This window comes from Punica granatum, chromosome 3 (genome assembly GCF_007655135.1).
Source record: "Punica granatum isolate Tunisia-2019 chromosome 3, ASM765513v2, whole genome shotgun sequence".
Lineage (NCBI taxonomy): Eukaryota > Viridiplantae > Streptophyta > Magnoliopsida > Myrtales > Lythraceae > Punica > Punica granatum.
The window spans coordinates 5050055-5073222 of NC_045129.1; the positions used below are offsets into that span (position 1 = coordinate 5050055).

Sequence of the window (23168 nt, forward strand, 5' to 3'; positions counted from 1 at the left end):
AAATAATAGGTAATTGATATATATATATATATATATGTAAGTACCTCGCACGCGTCAATTGAGAATGTATTCAATTAAGAAAATCAACTTTATTGGGTTCTGATGATATATTTATTCCATAATGAAAATAAGCACATTCATAGACATATATATATATATATATGTATTAATCCTTAATGGAACTTTAAAAGAAAAAGGGCAGGATGTTGAACTCATTACCGGATACACACGAAAGAATCTTAATCATAAATAGCGGTGCATACTGTACAATAAATCCTCAAATTCATTCTTCAGAATTAAATAATATGCAGTGAATATGTCATGGTCTAGTAATCTCGTTAGAAAAGGTCAATTTTTTTCTTGGAGAGCATCGCTCTCCATCCATTAATTTGTATAGCGACGACTTATCGCTCTCCATCCATTAATTTGTATAGCGACGACTTATGTCATATGGCAAGTAGATTGTGACGAATTAAATCGAAGTTAACGACAAAAAGAGCAAAGCTTGCGAATTACATGCTGCATTTGTCTGTGAGGAGGGGAGAGAATGTTGATATAACCATGACAGTGCAATCATGCCTGGACAATAGAATAAGCAGAGGCAAGTGAGGGAGGGCGCCAAATGAGCCGCACCCCACATGTTTTGTCTGAGCGGTTTGGGTAGACCTCGAGTCCGTTCAATAGAGAGAGAGCGCGCGCAAAGAAGGATAAGGGCGAGAGCATATATGGCATTGACGCTGGCAGCAACGGAACCAATAAGCTGGCCATGAGGATCGGGCACGGCCAGGGTGACAGTCGAGGGTGAGACGCGGCCCAATCGCTTGGCTCGGGAGAGCTGCCCGTTGTAGAGCTGGGCTTGCTCAGGGCTGGCGGCTGTGAGGACGATAGCATCCCAGGTGGGAACCCTCGAGGGGTGCCTCACCGACAGCCTAAGGTGGTACCACGACTTCCTGAGGACCGAGCCGAGGTCCGCCTTCTGTTTAGATCTCAAGGAATGCTTCTTCTTGTTGTCTAGTCCCTGCAACTCCATTCCTCTGCCACTACTCACAAGGAAAAATCCAAACTTCAACAATTTCCATAACGGCTCATGCAAAGTGCCAAACTATTCAATAGATCCACGAAAATGGGAGGCACAGGACTTCTGTGCAACCCAAATGGAAGCATTCCTACTTTCAGATTAGTGTGGCCATAACTGACCTCTGAAGAAGCGGATTGTCAGGTGCCTAGCTCTGAAGCATTTCATTCACATCCAATCTCCACACCAGGAATCAGAGATCACCAATCATTGCCTGGAAACCATACCGAATTCGATCAATTCTTTGAAGGGTAAAATCGAGTGAAAGGATGGGTTAGCTCTCTCGCGAGGTGAAATGGACCCGTCATGATACCGACAGTAAATTAGAGTATAACAGAGCATGTGGGGCGACGAACTTGAAATTTGATGTTGAAGCGCCTAAGAGTGAGGAAGACAACTGACGCACAGAGGGTGGAAGCCTGGGGGGGAGTCGATGGTGGTCGCCGGGGTCAGCGGCGGTTGGCCGGAAGGAGATTTCGAGAGGCGACAAACAGACCACAGAGTGAGGCAGAAACGCCGACCGGTGTTTTTCAGAAGAATAATCTGTCTTTTTTCTTATTTAATATCCTTTTATTATTATTAATTATTAATTAATGATGTGGTAATATTTGAATTTATTTAGCATAATTAAGCAAGAAAGTAAGATTTTAATTAAGCTTTATCATAGTTATATATTTTCTATAAATCCGAAATTTAATAAAAATAAAGTAGAATGTAAGACCGTAATGAAAAACTAGCCTTGCTGAGCACTGGTGCTGAACATAGGCCATGCTAAACACTGGTGCTGCTACCATCGCTCCCGAGCCAGACTTGGTAATGAGGGGCTATGCTTGCCGGTCCAGCCACTGACAGGCTCCCCCACAAGAGAGTGCAGGTCTCGATTGGACATCTACTCATCAGTCGGACCGGGACTCACAGTCGAGGAACATAGGCTAGACGAAGGCTGCCTCTCTGCTGCAATTGGTGATGGAAGTGGATGGACAGTGATCGGAAATTGCAGTTGCACTCTTCCTTTAATCTTGACTCTTGACTCATTCATGCTCCTCCTCAACCTCCAGACTCTCCGTGTTTATGGATGTGAGCAGATGAAGGAGGTGATAGGCTGTCACGACCCGAAATTTCGACAGAATTTTTCCTATCTTTCCTTGATATCCATTACCACATAACTATTCATCTAAAACTGGCTTTCCATAAAATTCCCAAAAATATAAAACCAACTTGGTAAGCTCCAATATGTATATACATCTCAAAAGAGAGAAATTTTCTTTTTCGCACCCATATCAGTAATACAACTAAACAAAATTTCAGGTCGTAACATTTTCAAATCCATTCTATACCAAAAAGGATATCTATCAAATAACTAAGGTCCCTACCTAGTTCTCCGAGCTGATCCCCGATATCAAAAAGTGTTTCTTCCGCGCAGCTAGAAGCTTATCTGGAAAAATATATGCAGGTGTGAGCTGCATCTCAGTGAATACTATATCCCATAGTAAAATGACATTTTTAAATAAATATTTAATTGCAAATAACTAAATAATCAAATAACTAATATCATCACATCCAATCCAATTATCAACTCACTCAGCATACATACACAATATATATATATATATATACACAAACTGTAATAATAACTATATCCAATATAATAACTAAATTTAAGTTCTACTAACCAATTCACACAACCCTTCCAACCGTTTCTTTAACACCTAATATCACATAAACATTAAACATTCATTCATTAGCATTCCATAGCAACTCACAACACAATCAATTAACAGATCCAACTCTAGCAACAACACGATTTTCATAGAACAACTTCAAACAATCTCAACAATCTCAACAATCAACAAATCTCCATCATACCAGCCAAACAATATACGATACAAACCAATCAATATAGCCATAGGGTTGCATTTCCTCGCAACAGAGTTGTGACGGTACCGTAACCCCGCACTCATATCCATAAATTCCTCCTTTCATTTATCATAAGCGGGGGCTGCCCACTATCCTCCGACAGTAGGAGTCTAGGCGTCCATTTTATATCTCGCCGGATCAGCAGTCTAGGCGTCCATTTTTGTATCCCGCCAGATCAGCAGTCTAGGCGTCCATTTTTATATCCCGTCGGATCAGCGATCTAGGCGTCCATTTTTGTATCCTGCCAGATCAGCAGTCTAAGCGTCCCTTTTTGTATCCCGCCGGATCAGCGGTCCCATGGCTATAATCAAACAACAATCACAAGCACAAACAATTGCAACCATGCCATCGCACCTCATATATCATCATACCCGAGCACAATCTCAATCACATTACAATGGTACCACATTATCATCATATATCTCATACACAATCAACATATTCAATCACACTGCATATCTCAAATAAAAATAAACATAAAATGCAGTACCTCTCAAATCATTTCACACCACATAGCAAGACCGATTCATTAATTTAACTATCACTATATTCTTCTTAAATAACTTATATAACTATAATACATCATTTTACAATGGAATAAAGTACTCACATAATATATATATATATATATATATCATTTCACAATGGAATGAAGTACTCACCAACAACTCCTAGAAAGATAGCTCACTGGGTTGAACCTTCAGAGTCCTCAACTCCTATAATTTGCAATAAACTTAGAAAATAATTAACATAGTACTATTACAGGCCTCCCGCACCTCCCACAATCTCCTTTAGAGCCTATTGTTTCAATACAACGCAAAATTATTTATGTTTTATTCATTTTGCCTTATAATCCTCTCATCTTTGCTCAAGCTCCACTTAATAATCTCCATTTGACACCTTATTTAAGTACATAAATAGATGATTTCACATTGACCGTTAGTAGGATAGTTTAATCAATAAAGGACTGAATTCATCATAAGAATTTTATTAAAGACAACTTCTTTTCATTTGGTGCAAGGACTAAAAATTATACTTTTGAAATTAAGTAATTTAAGCCTACCTCTATTACTTCGTATCATCTAACAAGGCAAACAACAAAAGAAAATTTCATTTCACCATCCACCGACTTCTTCGATTACGCTCTCTTCTCTCATCCTCTGTCTCTTCCCGTTAAGCCAAACCCTAAAACTTCCTCTGATCATTTAACAAGGATTCAGCACCTTTAAAACGAATTTTGCGGTCAAAAGTCCAAATGTTCGTAAAATAACATCTCTAACTTGAAAAGATAGAAATCGACTTAACAAACACCAAAAATCAGATATGACCAGCAAGGAAGATCGAGCTTAAAGAACATGAAAGTGGTCAGTTTTGGATTTGAGGAAAGAAGATTCGATAAACCCACACATTACGGAAAAATATGACAATTAGTATCGCTATTACTAAAAATCCCGAAAAATTATCTAAACTAGTAGATTCAGACACGAATCTGTACAAACAAAAATCACCGCAATCCGATATCTGAGCGAGCCTAACGAGCCTCCCGAAGTTGCTGATGCGGGCTTTACGGAACAGACCCGGGCTGTGCGATAGCCCAACTTCGGAAGTTCGGCTCTCCGAATACCACAATCTTGGAGTCTCTGGAAAGCTTACAATGTGGGCTATGTTTTAGAAACAAACGGTATGCCAAAATATGAAGAAATCAGTTCAAAAATGCCGGTTGAAGTTGACGTTTCGTTATGATTTTCAGAATTTGAAAAAATCGCGATAACTTTCAAACCGTATAACGAAATCAAATTCCGTAAAAAGCCACGCCATTCAAATGATCAGAGGAGCCTAACCATATCAAATTTCCGAACTAATAACATCTACACATCAAGCTGCCATTAACGAGCCTCAACCAGGTTCCTCCTTCTAGACTCTAAAAACCGAGTATGGAACCTTGCCTTGTCTGCGAATTGCCTCAGAATTGCGAAGCCAAAATACAGACAGCTCCCTAAATATATTACCTCACATTTTGATCTCATTGCATGTCATCATCACGGCCCCAAAGATAACCATTTCAATTACGGAGTCAAGGACGCTCATCAGCTTCAGTTTGCATGCACAATTAAATTTCCCATTCAATCAAAATAAACACTATCGACCTTCTACTCATGCATATTACCTATCCTTGCTCTACTCAAATTCAAATTTTAGAATCCAAGAAATCACACGTTATTACCCGGTTTCAAGAGAAATGATTAATGAAAAGAAGAATTCGAACAACATAAACTCAAACAATTTCTCAAACTACTCGGTTCTTACCTCTGTTGTACCCCATCTTCTTCCGATTTCCATTGCTTTGTCCCCAGCTCACAGCCTCTCTCTCTCTCTCTCTCTCGCCACTCATCCCTTTCTCTCTCTCTGTTTTCTCTGTTTTCTCTCGACTCTTCCAGCCCAAAATCAGAACAAAGGAGGAAATAGAAAGAAGTAAATGGCGGTGGAAAGGGCAGTGGTCTTAGGACCACGTGGAGCCCATTCCACGCATCTTCTTTTTTTTTTTTTTTTTTAAACTCCAGCCACACGTATATAATATATATATATATATATATATATATATATATACTCTGTAAGTAAGTGTACGTGTGTGTATACATATATCCCAACTATGTGAAATAAAAAATAAAATAAAATAATGTCAGGTCTCACATAGGCGGCCAAGAATTAGACGATGGACCCACCACAAGCTCTAGCAGAGACACATGCACGCCTCTCTCCACATCGAGAAGGCTATTACACTTAGATCTACAGAATCTGCCAGAAGTAGAGAGCATATACAGCAGCTGGAGTGCCGTTCGCAATTTTATCAGGGTCCTTGAACTAAGGAAGTGTCCAAAACTGAAGATGATGGCAATGCCTCGAGAAGGTAATAATATGTCCTTATGAATGGTGGGAACCATGGGAGTGGAAGCACCCTGAGGCAAAGCTTGCAGTCGAGCCTTGTGTGAACATCAAAGGATTTGGAGAAGAAATTCCTGTTCAAGAATGGCGGGACCATCACCATCTACAAAAAAAGAGGTATTGATTTCATAAATGAGAAGAAATTATATGGTTACTTAACGTTCATTTTTAGAAGAATTTAGCCCCTTCGTATTTCTACCTTTTTTTTCGGCGAATCATTTTTTAATATCCTGATTTTCCTTGGGACAGTATGGACAGTATGGCGGACTGAAGACAATTTCTCTATATGGCGGACAACTGACACTTTCTATGATAAAAGGTACCTTTTAAGGTGAACCTTTGGTGGTTATAATCTTTCTTTCTTTCTTTCTTTCTTTCTTTTGTAATTCTCATCTAACTTGGACTCACTTGCAATTTCAGTATATCTCTAAAAAATCGCAAGTAACAATCCCTATGTAATATGCAATCGAACATGTTGTTACTCAATTGTCTATGTTAATACTCTCATCCTTAAAATGCTCATGCCACCATCTTCCTTTGAATTGCAGACATCAAGCAACAATCAACAGAAGAAATTACGTATTGTCTCACGGACATCTACCCCGTCCAACAGCCAAGACCTAGATCAGTTTGACATCCACACGTACATATGTTCTTCAGCTCACTGCTGCTTCTCTCTGGACAATATCTTTGGACCGTGTGGATAGCTTGCAGAGGGAGGAAGCTCACGCCGATAGTTGAGCGCTGGTTGCTGCCTTTCTTAAATGAAACTCTTGAACCATTTGGTGTTTCACAAATTTTATGGATTCTGGGGGCACCTTTCCCAGTATATACTGATTATGCTTTGGATAGGCCTGCATCTGTTATGGATCATGCTTTGGATATGCCCGCACCTAATACGGCATTGTCTCATCCCATTTTACGGTTTAGACCCCATTTTCGAGGCAGCTATCTTCATCCTCACCAATAGCTGATGTATCGATCTGGAATGGTGATGTGCCATTCAAAACTTTGGTAAGTCCTTTCTGACCCTTTAGAGTTTGATCATCTTTTTTTCTTTTGTGATTTGTGATTTTCATTAATTCTTGACTCACTCTCGGTGGGAACCATGGGAGTGTAAGCAACCTGATGCAAAGCTTGCAGTCGAGCCTTGTCCTAACCCTTTCGTCATCCATCTTCTGTAATTCTCCTGTAATTCTGGCCCTTTGATGTGATGATTTTCTCGTCTTCTGTGACAATAATCACTCATCCTCTTGCTTTGTTCTTTTTACCGAGCTCGAACAGAAATGCTTATATTTTGTATGTTGCTATACTAAAATTAGGGTGCTATGAAGTACATGATAGTGTCGATGCACATATATAATGATAGAGTATTGAACTGCATCTCGTGATTGTCCTGCTTATACTGGTCCAGGACCTTGTGTCTCACTGCCTGTAGTCATCGATTGCTTGAAAGTTTTATGCCAATCTAGCTATGTCAGGTTTCAGTTGCAAAGTCTTGCTAACCAAAATCTAAAATTTCGAAATCTGATTCTTTAGCTTGCTGCTGCTGGGAGAGATTTTCGGATCGTGGATAGATTAAAAGACAAGGAAGTTGGAGGTAGCAAACTGCTGCTTATGTGATATAGTGATGAGGAGATTCTGAACCATTTGCTCTGCAGATATAGGGCGTGGTTTTATGAAGAACTTGAAACATATGTTGACTGTTTGCCTGCTCTGTTAAGGACTGTAACACTCAAAGAGTATTCTCCTAACACTCAAGAGTATTCTCCGGAAACGTCAGCTATCGGTGTGCAGAGTGTGTAGAACTCTGTTGAATCAATCCATTGTTCTTCTAAAAATTCTTTCTGTGTTTTAAGAATTTTAACTATGCCAGACAGAGATGCAAATGCTGTTCAGTCGGTCAATATGTTGACGTGACGAGAATTGGAGTTCCATCATATCTGCCTTTGCCAACCTCACGCTCGTCTCTATGAATCAGTTTCATTTCTCTATTTGAATATTAATTCATATATCTTCAGAAAGCATATTTTACTTTCTTTATGTGTTTTAAGGATTTAACTATGCCAGATAGAGACGCAAATGTTGTTCAGTCGATCAATATGTTGACGTGACGAGAATTGGAGTTCCATCATATTTTCCTTCGCCAACCTCACTCTCGTCTCTATAAATCAGTTTTAGTTCTCCATTCGAATGTTAATTCATACATCTTCAGAAAGCTGATTTTACTTTATAGAGGGTGTGTGTAACGACCTGACCCAATCTACGGGATTGGCCTAGCGGCTTGTCGAGTCCAATCACCGGTCCAAAATGCTTAAGCCCAAATTAATAGTAATCCCATAGGTTGATCTTTATAAACTATTTTACTAACTCATTCTTCCATCAATGTGAGATTTCTTCACTAACTCATTTTTCCATCAATGTGGGATTTCGGGGTGTTACAATATCCCCCACTCAAAGGCTTGACGTCCTCGTCAAGCTACTCAAACAAATTCCCAGAACACTTAATCGGGTATGTGGGATTCTAGAGGTGGCTCTCACTTAGTCCGTCGAATGTAGCATTTTATTCGTCTAGCACTTAGCTCCCACTCTTCCGGCTGTTGCACTACTCTGATACCATTTGTAATGTCCTCACTAGGTCCATTACTCAAAAATGCTAACTGTTAGTGAGGTCATTTGACCTTATATATAAATCTCATATCTCCGCCTTGCATAACCGATGTGGGATTCGCGGGATCAAAATCAACCATGGCCCACAACCATGCGGGATCGTGGGTAGGCTTTCTGGGGGCTACGCATGAGCCCGAATTTGGGGCTAAAGGAAGGAGGGGGGAAGTTGGTCTCATTTTGGTCGATATTTATGTTTTGATACGTAGCAAGGAACACATATTGTTTGTTTCAATTTTGGGGTGAGGGCAAGGCAAAAGAGATTCTGTGAAGATGATGACGAAGGATGGCTGAACAAGCTCCCATTAATCCATATCTGATGAGCATCCGATGGCCTGGTCAAAGAGTACATCCTGTCAGCTGGGCCTGCCGGTGACGGGAGGTCTACGCTTGCCACTGGGGCTCAAGACAAAATCATGTTTCTAGGACAAACACGAAATCTGTTTAATGAAACGTATAAAAGTAAATGCAAAAGTTTGGTAACGAGAAAGAGTACAGAGAATGGAACGGAATCTCCATATCCACTTCCCAGTTGTACCTCTGATGGGATGTAGAGGAGAACAGTTCAGCGACTGAGAATGCACAAGTTGCAAGTTTTCCAAGCGGTGGACCCGTCTTCAATCAAGACAGCCAATAATATTCCGCCACAAGCAGGTCTAGGTGGAATTCAGGGATCCCTAAGGTCTATGGAAGCATAAATGTATTTTCCAATATATAGCCCTGATCTGTCGATCTGCGACTGGACTAAACTTAAGGCTCTTACGGAGGATGACTTCGATTCTGTGATGGATTTTCAGCCACATGTTGATCCATCTAATAGTGTACTGCAACGGAACGATGATCGAGGTGTGCTTTCTCCAAGCGGCCCTGTCCTCTCTATGAATTTTTTCCGTTCGCAAATTAATTTTTATATACTTATTTATGAAGAAATATAATTAGGCGAATTGAAATACATTAATTACGAGGTGATTTGAGATTTATATATAAGGCCCAATGACATATATTAATTAGGAGGAGGTTTGAGATTTATATATAAGATTAATAACCTTATAAGCAGTTAACACTTTTAAGTGACGGTTTAGCGAGGAGGCTGTATAACATGTAGAGCAAATTATACAAAAAAATTTAAATTTTGTAAAACGTCACAAATTTGTCATAAATTTAGTTTCGTAACAAAATAAACTATAATTTTTCTAAATTGTCTAAAAAATGACATTCGTTATAAATTCCGTCAATTTTGCATACGTGGACTATTAGTTTCAGACATAAATTAATAAACAAGTAAGATAGATTAAATAAAAAAAATCAAATTTTCAAAAAAATCTCAATTTCATCATAAATTTGGTTTGTAATGAAAAAAATCATATCTTTTTGCTCCTAAAGTCGGCCCCTATTAGCATCTCCTCTCATAGATCATTTTTGAGAAAATTTTAAAATATATATTTTTTAAATTACAAATCAAAATTTGGAACAAAACTGAGACTTTTCTGAAAACTTAAGTCATTTTTGTAAAGAAAAGAGAAGATGATCAGATGATGTGTAAATTTTGTGGGTCTCGTGAAGTCCATATAGGCAAATAGATGGTAAACTTAACAGAATGGTAACGGGATGTCAAATCTGAGACGATTCTCAAAACATATAATATTTTTTTTGTTACAAAATAAAATTTAGAACAAAATTGAGATATTTTATAAAATTTGGTTTTTTTTGTGTAATTTGTCCTAAAATGTATGGCAAAATATATTGTCCAATAGGGATAACGGGAGGTGAAGCGACTATTTAATTATAATTATTCTTAACAATAAAGAGGCCAGAATTTCTGATGCCTTCCAGCCATAGAAGACTGACCGGAGACTTCCAACAGACCCGGGGTTGATATTCTAGCTTCTGCATGTTTTCTCCTAAAATTATCCAGGATTTCGTAGCAGCTACAGCTGGTCCCCAATCAACATGTCAGTCCATCCAACGTTGTTTCCTCGCAATGCAATGACCAAAATGTGCCTTCTCCAAGCCTTCATGTCGCAGCCCAATGAAAATTCCTTCATTCCCTCTCAGTCAAGAGCTAAATCCAATGACATGGAAAATTTTTAAATAATCATACCTTATAATAATGTGATGAGAAAGTATGACATGAGAAAATATTAATTAGTTGGTTCAAAATAGAAATAATTATGATAATTATTCATAGTGGTTAGTACTCGCATGTCGAGATAGCATTACCTAAAAAAATTTTTAGTTATCAATAAAAGTATTGGTTGAGCAGTGAACAGTTTACCCTATAAGGCGAATAATACAAGTTCAAATCTCAAAAAATATATTTATTGAGAGGGAGAATAATCTTAATGCTCGATCTTTCTACTGTCAGATCTTAATAGACTTCTGGATAAAGGGTAAACCCAAAAAAACAAAATATGAACCGCGTGACCCAGAGGAAGTTTCCTGGTCCGTTCCTACTTCCTACCAAAGGAGACTGGCTGTTCTTCGGTTGACCCCAGCACAATTTCTTGTCTCTCAGCTTCTCTGTGTTTGTCCCTAACTTTGTTCTCCTCAATCATATTTAGAAAACTCTGCTAAGGAATCTGATTATGCTTCTATTTCCGAATTTCCATTGACCTCGGTGGAAGGATCAAAGTCGCCAATTCGCGGCCCCAACCTCCAAATCGATCGAGGACTCCAAGTTGGAGTTCTCGATCGATTCGTGGCTGGGAACGCCAATCGGCGACCTCGACTCCTCCATCAAGGTCACTGACAACCTCCGTGATATCGACGGCCTCAGTGGAGGGGTTGGAATCGTCGATGGGCGGCCCCAACACTCGAATCGACCAGGAACTCCGACTTCGAGCCCCCGATCGATTTGAGGGATGGAGCCGTTAATCGGCGACCTTGACCTCTTCATCGAGGTCGCCGGTGACCTCCATGGGTACCAGCGGCCTCTATGGAGGGGCTGGGGCCGCCAATTGGCGACCCCTGTCCTCGAATCGACTGGGGGATCCGACCCTCCTCCGAGGTCGTCGGTACCCACGGAGGACGTCGGTGATCTCGGTGGATTGGCAACCCTGACCATTTCTTCCCTTTCGATTTTCTTTCTATGATTAAAATAAAAAAATGGAAAGTTGAGGATATAAATGATTAAAGAAAAAAGATTTAGAATCAAAATAATTAAAATTTTAAAGATTGAGGACAAAAAATAAAAAAAACTAACGTCGTAATCCCCTATGGCTAACAGAGTACACCATATGGGCTAATTGTCCCTAAAAAAAATACATGGTGTAATTTGTCCCAATCACAAATCACAAGTGAGTTTTTGTACTTTCCCAAAATTTTTAAATAATTATACCTCATAATAGTGTAATGAGAAAATATGACATGAGTAAACATCAATTAGTTGGTTCAAAATAGGAACAATTATTCAAAGTGGTTGACGCTCGCATGTCCAGAGAGCATCACCTAAAAAAAAATTTTAGTTGAACCGCGTGATCCAGAAGAAGTTTCCTGGTCCGTTCCTACCAACTGTTCTTCGGTTGACCCCAGCACAGTTTCCTGTCTCTCAGCTTCTCTGTGTTTGTCACTAACTTTGTTCTCCTCAATCATATTTAGAAAAATCAGCTAAGGAATCTGATTATGCTTCTATTTCCGAATTTCCATTGACGGCAAGCAACGGCTTCATCCCTCCGACTACTTCTCAGTGTTCCAGAAATTTGTTGGAGCTGAATTGCCCAAGCTTCAGCAAAGCTGTGAGTATTCGTCTCAGTTTACTTGATCATTTCATATTGATATGCAAAAGGAACACACGCTGTTTATTATGATGTCGGGTTAAGGAGAAGGAAGGAGAGATTCTGTGAGCATAAGGAGAAGGGTGGATGATATATGTTCAATACATCATCTATACCCAATAAACGTCCGATAGGATGGTGAAGGGTATCATCTGAACCCGCTGTGCTGCTGATGGGAGGAGGTCTATGCTTGCCACAGCAGCATAAACTAGAAATATGTCTTCATGAACGACATGAAATATGTTTTATGAAACACGGAAAATTAAAAGAGTTTGTTAGGAATAAGAGTAAAGAGAATAGAATGGACTTTTGGGAAAATTATGTTTCGTATATGGTGGTGTTTCCATTTCGACATTTCGTCTAATGGCCTAACTTCTTAAAACTAGATGGTCCGATCACTTCCCCTTATACCTCTGTTGGGAAATGGGGGAGGACAGTGAAAATGGTTTGAATTCTAGCGTATCTCAATCCGATCCCTGGAGTTGTTTGTATATTCTGCTTCGTCTGACTCCTATTAATCTTCTTTTAACTGGGCGAGTAGGTGCTCTGCTTGGGACCTGAATCTATCGGAAGTCGACCAACTTCTAATATTTGTTGAGTCAAAACCTCCTTCTCAATTTAAGATAAATTAGAACCGGGACATACCCATTTTCACCTTCTCCTTACTTGTACTGATGAGTTAGGGCAAGTAGCAGTACCGCAGCAACTTCAGTTTTTTGCATATAGCACAAGACTTACCGCTCTCTCTCTCTGCGCAGGGTGTCATATTCTGATATACATACCCCCCCACGGGAGTCAAGTAAGGTGGCCAAGACCTCGGTGGCTCGGGCCTTTCTATAGGAACTAAGGTCATTGACAACCGACCGAGAGCGCACCAAGTATACCGGTACTTGTCAACTAATAACAATCTTCTTTCCTGTACTAGAAGCATCAGTCCCTCGTAAGCTAAAGAGGAGGACATTCTCGTTTCCAGTTCCATACTGAGGAATCTGCCTTTTTCCTGTTTTCCGGTTACAGGCATCGGCATCATCTCTCCAGCTGCAGCAAATTGATCGCCGTATTTCGTAAATTTTGGAACTGTATTTCTCTGGCTTAAACGAAACTGTGAGTGTTCGCCTCATTTTACTCAATATTTTTGTTTTGATATGTAGCAAGGAACACATATTGTTTGTTTTCAATGTTGGGGTGAGGGCAAGGTAAAAGAGATTCTGTGAAGATAATGAGGAAGGATGGCTGAACAAGCTCCCCATTAATCTATATCTGATAAGCATCCGATGGCCTGGTCAAAGAGCACATGCTGTCAGCTGGGCCTGCCAGCGATGGGAGGTCTACGCTTGCCACTGGGGCTCAAGACAATCATGTTTCTGGGGCAAACATGAAATTTGCTTAATGAAACGTGTAAAAGTAAATGCAAAAGTTTGGTAACGAGAAAGAGTGCAGAGGATGGAACGGAATCTCCATAATGTTACCGCTTCTTCGTATGATTAGGCTTGTTTGTTTTGATAGTAAGATTTTAAAATCATATTTTAATTTAATTCTACTCACAATAAAATAAAATAATTTATATAAAGTCAAAGAGTGAGACTCATTTATATCACTATTTTTTTACAACAAAATAAAATAATTCATACAAAGTTAAATAATAAATTTTATTTATATCACTCTTTTTTTAAATTAAAATCTGATTTTAAAACCTTATTTTAAAATTAAACGCAGCATAAAACTAATTGCTCCATCCACTTCCCAGTTGTACCTATCGTGGGATGTAAAGGAGAACAGTTCAGCAACTGTTATTCCGCCACAAGCAAGTCTAGGTGGAATTCAGTGACCCCTAAGGTCTATATAAGCAGAAATGTATTTTCCAATATATAGCCCTGATCTGTCAATCTTCGACTGGACTAAACTTGAGTCTCTTATGGATGACTTCGATTCTGTGATGGATTTTCAGCCACATGTTGATCCATCTAATAGTGTACTGCAACATCCAAGCGGTCCGTCAACTATACGAATTTTTTCCATACACAAAATAATTTTTATATGCTTATTTATGGAGAAATATAATTGGGCGAATTCAAATTCATTAATTAGGAGGAGATTTGAGATTTATATATAAGATTCAATGACATATTAATTAAGAGGAGATTTGAGATTTCTATATAAGGTCAAAGACCTCATAAGTGTTTAGTATTTTTGAGTGGCGGGTTAGCGAGGAGGTTCCATAAGATATATGGCAAAATATATTGTCCAATAGGGACAACGGGAGGTGAAGCGACTACTTAATTATTATAATTATTCTTAACAATAAAGAGGCCAGAATTTCTGATGCCTTCCAGCCATAGAAGACTGATTGGAGACTTCCTACAGACCCGCGGTTGATATTCTAGCTTCTGCATGTTTTCTCCTAAATCATACTAAGAAACCTGCAAAGGAATCCTGAATAATTTCCTCTGTGCCAATTTCCATATATGACAGGCAGCAGCAGCAGCAGCTTCATCCATTCAGGCGGCAGCAGGGAATATATTCATCTGTCTTGCAGGAAATCTTTGGCACCTGAATTGCTCTGGCTTTAGTGAAACTGTAAGCACTCGGCTCACTTTATTAGATCATTTTCTTTTGTTATGTGGAAAGGAGCACACGCTGTTTATTTTGATGTCGGGTTAATAAGGCGATTGTTTCGCTGGGGATGGATGAGGAAGCCCGGATGAATAAGTTATATTGATTTATATCTGATAAGCACCCGATTGGCTGGTGAATTATCTTTTACAGGGTAAACGTGAATCGTGCTTAGTGAAACTTATAATATTCATGCCGGGTTTGAGTACAAAGAGTGGAATAGGATCTACTGCAGATTTTCCATGACATTTCCATTTCTTCCTATCATACATGGCCTAATAGTAGTTGCTCTGACAACTCACTTTTCTACCTCTTGAGTCTGATGGGGAGTGAGAGTCGTCATGGTTTACTGCTGGTATATATGACACCCTTCTTCAGCCTTGTGACCATATTAAGGGTTTCGACCATACTATGTCATCTGAGCCGTGGAGTTCATTCTTCATCATTGTCTGCTTCATCGGACTTCTATTGATTTCCTTTTAACAGGGTGAGAAGGTGGTCCATGTGCGAACGTACAAGAACACATAAGAAATTCGAACAAGTACTTCCACGATCATTTGAGTCGAAACAACAACCTTCTCCTCCTGCTGTTCCAGTGCTTGATGTGAGGGCTGAGACTTACCAATGTTCACTCTATCAGTTTATAACAACAATAATTACTGATCTAGTGACCTCTCTATGTGCAGCAGGGTGTCTCAGTCCAATATATACACGCTTTTTCTCTTTTCTCTTTTTTGGAAGTATACACACACTACGAGCTTCAAGTAAAGTGCCACAAGAAGTCAGACCTTTATATTGAATACTAATCACCAGCTGACCGGCCATCCACTAAGGACACAGGTAGTTCCAGACTAACGATAATCTTCTTTCCTGAGAGCATTGCTTTTTTTATTTTATTTTTTTAAGGACTACAGGTGTTGATGTAAACTTTTGTAGCACATATTCTGCTGATAATTAGTTTCTAAGTTCTATTGGCGGTATGCAGCTGATATGGGCAAACCAAAGCATTCGTGCTGGGAATATGTAAAGTCGATACAAGATCCTGCTAATCCATCTAAAAGGAGGTGGCAATGTAAATATTGCAACAAAGACTATGCAGGAGGGGCCTCAAGGATCAAGGTGCATTTGGGTTTGGAGAGAGGCCAAGGAATCGAAATTTGCCAGAATTTCAAGAAAAGACATATGAGTCAGGTGCCTGAGAATGGAATGAGTTCAGCTGCAGAGAATGCGCAAGTTGCAGGTTTTCCAAGCAGTGGACTCGTCTTTAATCAAGAAAGCCTAAATATTCCGCCGCAAACCAGTCTCGGTGGAATTCAGGGACCTATGAGGTCTATAGAATCAGAAATGGATCTTTCTGTGCATACCTTAGATCTGTCAGTGGGGAACTCAACTAGACTTGCGGCCACCATAAATGATTTCGCTGCTGCCGTGGATTCTCAGCCACCTGTGGATCCATCTAATATTGTGCCGCAACAGTATGATAACCAAATTATGCCATGTCCAAACCCTCAGGCCAATCCTCAGCATGCCATGGAGCAGCAAAATATGTCAGCTTCGACCATGAATCGTGAGCCAATGGTTGACAGAGTTGCAGAGAACCCGGGACCGGGAGTACAATCTGGTTTGCCGCCAAATGGTCCTGATCTGCCAGAGGAATACCACCAGGCAGATGCAATGCAAGTTGATCGAGATACGTGCAGCGAGAGAGGTCAGCGTACCGGTGCTGCTTTTCCAGGGTTGACTCGTGATGCTATCCTAGTTCCAGAGCTAGTGGGTCAAGAATTTAACAGGGTCGTCAATGAGATCTGGGACTACATAACAAAGGAAAATATTTTAAGCGTCGGCATATATGGGATGGGGGGAGTCGGGAAAACCACAATTGTAAAGCACCTCTATAATAAAGTATGCGCCAATGCTGACTTTGGTAATATATTCTGGGTCACCGTGTCAAAAGATTGCAGTATCCACCAGCTGCAAAACAAGATTGCGAAAGCAATAAAAGTGCCACACCTTTTCGAGGATGCGGATGAATCAATGAGGCCAACCTTGTTGTTCAATCATTTGAGCAAGCAGAAGAAGTCCCTAATTATTTTAGACGACTTGTGGCAGCATTTGGAGCTCCGAGATGTAGGGATTCCGGTGATGAAAGATGGCATTCAGCTTGTATTGACAACTCGAAATTGTCGTGTTTGTGAGAGGATGTCGTGTGAAAGGACAATTGGCGTCAAGCCCCTATCAAACGAAGAATCGTGGACATTGTTTGTCCGGAAATTTGGTGCTGATCTTTCTCCTAGTTGGGAACCTACTGCAAAGAGTATCGCAGAGGAGTGCAAGGGTATGCCACTTGCTATTGTTGTTATGGCAGCGAGCATGAGGGGGGTGCACAGTGATCATGGATGGGAAGACACACTGGAAACATTAAAACATCCGGGAGCTTTACAAGAGGACATGCAAACAAGTGTTTTCCCAATTCTACGATACAGTTACGACTGCTTGGATGCAGAGAAGCAACAATGTCTTTTACAGTGTGCTCTATATCCTGAGGATTGGAAAGTCTGCAGAGAAGAATTGATAGAACTTTGTATCGATGAGGGGGTGATTCGTGGAGATAGCAGGTGGAAGATGCACAACAAAGGCCACCGATTATTAGATGAACTTGAAAAGGCCTGTCTCCTAGAATATGTACCAATACATGTTGGTGGTTATGAGACAAAAGCGGTAAGGATGCATGATGTGATTCGGGATATGGCATTGTACATCATGAACGCAAACAGCCCTTGCATGGTGAAATCTGGCTTGCATTTGGATGACATGCCCGGTGAGGACGAGTGGATGCCTAATCTTCAAAGGGTCTCGTTGATTAAGAGTGGAATAAGAGTAGTTTCGTCCATGTCACCGAATTGTCCTCAACTCACAACTCTGCTGCTAAGTGCAGGTTGGGAATCGGGTGATCTCCCAGAATGCTTCTTTGAGTGGCTACCGGGGTTAAAGGTTATTGATTTGAGCGACACTGGGATCAGAAAAGTGCCAGAATCTATCACCAATCTGGAAAAGTTGAACGCACTGATACTCAAAAGATGCTATCAATTATATGTTATTCCTTCATTGGCGAAGTTGACATCTTTAAAGAAGTTGGACCTCCAATCGTGCCATAGTTTGAAAGAAGCGCCAGATGGGCTGGGAATGTTGGTTAATCTAACATATCTCGACTTTTCAGACACAAGTATTGAGAAGATAAGTGATGGAGTAATAGGTAAATTGCAGAAGCTACAGTATCTAGCTACCAATTATATAGAAGTGAAGGGAGAAGAAATTGCAAAATTGAAGAAGTTGGAGTCACTTTATTGTCGTTTTCAAAATGTGAATGAGCTGAGCGAGCACATACAGCATGCAACAATGATAAAGTCCTACGTGCTCAGCATAGGATTTCATGGATATGATGATCAAGGTTCACTTCCGGATCCATTTGACGATGAGGATAATGAATTCGGGAATCCCTTTTCCATGTGGGGTAAGAAATCCATATTTTTGGGTGATATTGGACAATACAGCATGGGGGAGACTTTTCATCTCCCACGAGATGTGAAGACATTGACAGTTGAGCATTACAATGGGACGTGGAGTGATATTTGCAGACTTGAAGACCTGCGGGTGTTCAAGATATTTGACTGCAGGGAGGTGTCAGCACTTCCTTTCCCATCACAGCAAGGAGACCACTGCCCCAATCTCAAGGAGCTACGGATCTCTAGATGTCCAAAATTGAAGCATCTGTTGGTGCCCAGACACAGCTGCAATCTGTACTTTAAGAAACTAGAAAAGCTCGTGATAGAAGACTGCGGGGAGCTGGAGAGTATAATAGACGAAGAAGAATCACTTGAACTTCCTTTCCTATCACAGCATGGAGACCATTTTCCCAATTTCAATGAGCTTTACATTTCCCATTGTCCGAAACTGAAGCATCTGTTGGTGGTGTCAGGACGTAGTCGCAGTAGTACTCTGTACCTTAAGAAACTAGAAAAGCTCCAGATATGCGGCTGCGAGCAGCTGGAGAGTATAATAGGAGGAGCAACAGACGAAGAAGAATCACTGACATCATCAACATCACCACTGCCACCCGACGCTTTCTCCCAACTCCAATCAATTAAAATCGAGAGCTGCCCAAAGATGAAGAATGTGGTGGGGCCTGAATTGCTTCCTCTTCTCCATAACCTCCAGCGGATTCGAGTTAATGAGGCCTCCAATATGGAGGAGATAATAGCAGTGCCATCCCTTTCCCCACCACCACCACCACCACCTGGAGGCCACTGCCCCAATCTCGAGGAGCTGCACATCTCTACATGTCCAAAATTGAAGCATCTGTTGGTGCCCAGACACAGCTGCCATCTGTACCTTAAGAAACTAGAAAAGCTCGAGATATGGGACTGCGAGGAGCTGGAGAGTATAATAGGAGCAGCAACAGACGAAGAAGAATCACTGACATCATCAACATCACCACTGCCACCCGACGCTTTCTCCCAACTCCAATCAATTCAAATCTCCTATTGTCCAAAGATGAAGAATGTGGTGGGGCCTGAATTGCTTCCTCTTCTCCATAACCTCCAGCGGATTCATGTTCATGGTGCCTCCAATATGAAGGAGATAATAGCAGTGCCATCCCCGACATCAATTCCTGCAGCCATGTTCCCCTTGCAGCTTCCTCTTCTTACATCAATATCTGTCTCGGGATGTTTAGAGAGGAAGAGGGTGCTAACTCTCGAGTTATTCATGTTCCTCCCCAACCTCCAGACTATCATCGTTAGGGATTGCAAAGAGATGAAGGAGGTGATAGGCGGCCAAGAATTAGACCACGGCGCCACCAGCAGCTTGTTCTTGTCCCCCATTCCAGCAGCATCTCCTGGCAATCAATTAAGTACAAGAAAGCTGGCCTTGAATTTGTCAGACCTTATGGCATCTCTTTCCCCACCACCAATTCCTGCAACCACGTCTACCCTCTTCCTTCCTCTTCTTACAAAGATTTATGTTGAACAATGTCAACAGATGAAGAGGGTGCTAACTCTTGAGTTATTCATGCTCCTCCCCAACCTCCAGACTATCCGTGTTCATAATTGCAAGGAGATGAAGGAGGTTATAGGCAGCCAAGAATTAGACCCCGGCTCCCCCAGCAGCTTGTTCTTGTCCCCCATTCCAGCAGCATCTCCTGATGATCAATTAAGTTCAAGAAAGCTGACCTTGGAGTTGGACGACCTTGAGGAGCTGGAGAGTATATGCAGGTGGACCGGACTTCGGGATCTCATACATGTCATTGAGATAAGTAGATGTCCAAAGCTGAAGAGGATTGAAATGCTAGATGATGCTTCTCCTCCCCCTTCTCTCAAGGAGATAGTACTAATAGATAAAGTGGATGGAAATAGAGAAAGACAATGGTGGGAATCTCTGGAGTGGGTCCACCCTGAGGCCAAGACTACCCTTGAACCCTGTGTTCTATTCGAGAGCCGGTTAGAATACCTTGTGCGACGGCAGGAAGAAATGGCACGGAGGTACTATTTTTCAATTGCTGATCAAATTTTTCCACCTTTTTCCCACAGGGGTACCGACGAATGAATTAATATCTCTCTGTCTTTTATTTTTAAAAAGTGTTCTTTTGTTTTTTTAAATTTCGTTTTCTGACAACTACTATATTATTTGGTGTTTTAAAAAAGTACTATTCTTCCGAATTAATAAACGTACTAGACGGTAACCCGCGCATCCCACATAAATCACCTTGATTATTTCACGACTTTTGTGTTCGTGGAAATTATACTATTAATCTACAACACACCTTTCCTTTTTTTTTCCCCCTTTCGTAGGGGGGTGTTCATTCAAGGGGGGCAATGAGTAGCATTGGATTGCACCATCAGATTCCCTATTAAGGTAATTAAAGTCCTCTAGTGTTCTAACCCCTCCATCATCCATCTTTTCTGTAATTCTCCTGTCATTCCCACACTTTGATGTGATGATTTTCTTGTTCGGGGATAATCAATGGCTCATCAGCCATCTGATGCTTTGTTCTATGTACTAAGCGCGAGCAGAAATGCCGATATTCTTGTATGCCATCACACCATTAATTAGTGTGTTTGAAGTGCACAAATATGCCGATGCATGTATATACGTTTATGATGAATAGAGCACTGAACCACATTTTACGCAATTCTCCTGCTTATATTTGGCCTGGAACCTTATGCATCACAACCCTAATGTCATTCACTTGTGGACAATTTGAGCACTGTCATGGTTTATGCGGATCTAAGCTAATTCACCATGTTTTGTTTGCAAAGCCTCTCTAACCAAAATCTGAAATTTTGAAACCCGATGCTTCAGCTTGCTGCTGCTGTGGGAGATTGCGGGATTGTGGATAGCTTAAAAGATGGGGAAGTCGGAGATAGTGAACTGCTGCTTCTGTGATTGTTGCTAAGGAGATTCTGAAACGTTTGCTCTTTGAATTATCAACATTTGCTATGAAGAACTTCTACAATATGTGTGTGTCTGCCTGCTCTGCTAAATATTCTTCAGATACTAGAAAATCAACTATCGGTGAATGTCAAATGTGTCATTTGTGGATGTGGTGAACTCTGCTGAATCAATTTATTGTTCTTATTGTTCTCCTGTGTTTTCAGAATGTGATTTTACCAGACAGAGGAGATGCATATGCTGGTAACTTGGTAGGTTAGTCAATATGTTGATGTGATGAGAACCGAGTTCCACCACATCTGCTCAGCCGCCCTCGTGTTCGTGGTCTTTGAATCAGTTTCACTGTTTCCATTCAATATCTTCCACATCTTCCGAAAACATATTTCACTTTACCGAGGGTGTGTAAACACAGATAACATGAGGAGAGGAAGATTAATTCGTAAATATGAAAAACCCTTAGGGTGCACAAATCTACCTAAAGAATTAGTGTCGCTGAAATATCGAACATATGCAGCATAACTTTGGCCCCTCGCATGCGGTGTCTTTCGGAAACTTGGCCTTCCCAAATAGCATGTCACACCCCCACGAATCTCACGTCGGTTGTGCAAGGGGGAGAACTGAGATTTATATGTAAGGCTGAATGATCTCATAAGCAGTTAGCACTTTTGAGTGACGGGCCCAACGAGAACATTACATATGGTATCAGAGCCGACCTTGGCCCACAACCATGCAGGATTGAGGGTAGGTGTTCTGAGGGCTACCAACGAGCCCAAATTCGTGGGGGTATGTGTTGGACCACGGCCCGAGAGCCCAGCGAGGATGCTGGAGCTAGAATGGGGGAGTTTGTTACGCCTTGCGGATCTAAGCTAATTCACCATGTTTTGTTTGCAAAAAGATGTTGTGTCAAGCGGAAGTTGGAGTTCGACCTCTATCTGATGAAGAAGCATGGGCATTGTTTGTATAGACACTTGGTTCTGATCTACCTCCTAGTCGGAAACTTGTTGCTGAGGATATTGTTAAGGAGTGCAAAGGCTTGCCGTTAGCTATTGTTGTTATGGCGGGAAGCATGAGGGGAGAGGTCGAGGATCATGTATGGGAAGCCACGCGGGAAAATTTAAAACGACCAGGAGTTCTGGAACAGAGTATGAAAGAGAGTGTTTTCCCCATTCTGGTGCACAGTTACAACCGCTTGGATAAGAAGAAACAACTGTGTTTTTTAACGTGTGCCCTATATCCTGAAGATTGGTCAATCTCTAGAGAAGAGCTGATAGAATTTTGTATTGATGAGGGGGTGATTCGTGAAGATAGGAGGCGGAAGATGCATAACGAAGGGCACAGATTGTTAGATGAACTTGAAAAGGCATGCCTCTTGGAGCCAAATAGTGATGGCCATAGACAAGTTAGGATGCATGATGTGATTCGGGATATGGCACTGCACATCATGAACGCGAACAACGCCCCATGCATGGTGAAATCTGGCTTCGGTTTGGAAGATGTGCCGGAGGATGAGGATGATTGGAAATGCAACCTTCTGAAGGTCTCGTTGATGTGCAATGACATAATGGTAGTTCCATCCTACATATCACCAAACTGTCCTCAACTTGCAACTCTGCTGCTAAGCGGCTGTTCATCAACTAGTTAACAAGGTATCAACCGATTCCCTAATTAACTAAGCGACAGCTTTAAGCGCAAGGATGCCTTAACCTGAGCGATTAATTGATTCATCAATTAAT

At 40.9% G+C, this 23168-nt stretch overlaps 1 protein-coding gene and 2 long non-coding RNA genes across 6 annotated transcripts; 2 read left to right on the forward strand and 1 right to left on the reverse strand.

The window, feature by feature from the left end:
• Positions 1-462: 462 nt before the first annotated feature.
• On the reverse strand, positions 463-5508 carry LOC116201741. The gene is made up of 5 exons (XR_004155927.1): positions 5300-5508; positions 3655-3708; positions 1432-2510; positions 1198-1289; positions 463-1040 (listed from the first exon to the last, which is right to left on the reverse strand). It is a non-coding gene; the product is annotated as an uncharacterized LOC116201741 (long non-coding RNA).
• A 191-nt stretch (positions 5509-5699) lies between these two features.
• Positions 5700-7891, forward strand: LOC116201743. Of its 2 annotated transcripts, XR_004155929.1 has the most exons (4): positions 5700-6052; positions 6185-6254; positions 6484-6949; positions 7475-7891. It is a non-coding gene; the product is annotated as an uncharacterized LOC116201743 (long non-coding RNA). The 2 variants fall into 2 exon arrangements; XR_004155930.1 differs by lacking the exons at positions 5700-6052; positions 6185-6254 and adding an exon at positions 6295-6390.
• Positions 7892-12078: 4187 nt separating this feature from the next.
• On the forward strand, positions 12079-21627 carry LOC116201676 (probable disease resistance protein At4g27220). 3 transcript variants are annotated; one of them, XM_031532983.1, is made up of 9 exons: positions 12079-12097; positions 12200-12336; positions 13134-13261; positions 13393-13479; positions 14848-14952; positions 15475-15592; positions 15675-15828; positions 15974-20525; positions 21346-21627. In XM_031532983.1, the coding sequence occupies exons 8-9, from the start codon at positions 15979-15981 to the stop codon at positions 21386-21388; spliced, it is 4590 nt and encodes a 1529-aa protein (XP_031388843.1). In that variant the 5' UTR covers positions 12079-12097; positions 12200-12336; positions 13134-13261; positions 13393-13479; positions 14848-14952; positions 15475-15592; positions 15675-15828; positions 15974-15978; the 3' UTR covers positions 21389-21627. The 3 variants fall into 3 exon arrangements, with proteins under 3 accessions (XP_031388843.1, XP_031388844.1, XP_031388845.1); XM_031532985.1 differs by lacking the exon at positions 12079-12097 and adding an exon at positions 20835-20898 and having other exon boundaries at positions 12138-12336; XM_031532984.1 differs by lacking the exon at positions 12079-12097 and having other exon boundaries at positions 12136-12336; positions 15678-15828.
• The last annotated feature ends 1541 nt before the right edge of the window (positions 21628-23168 follow it).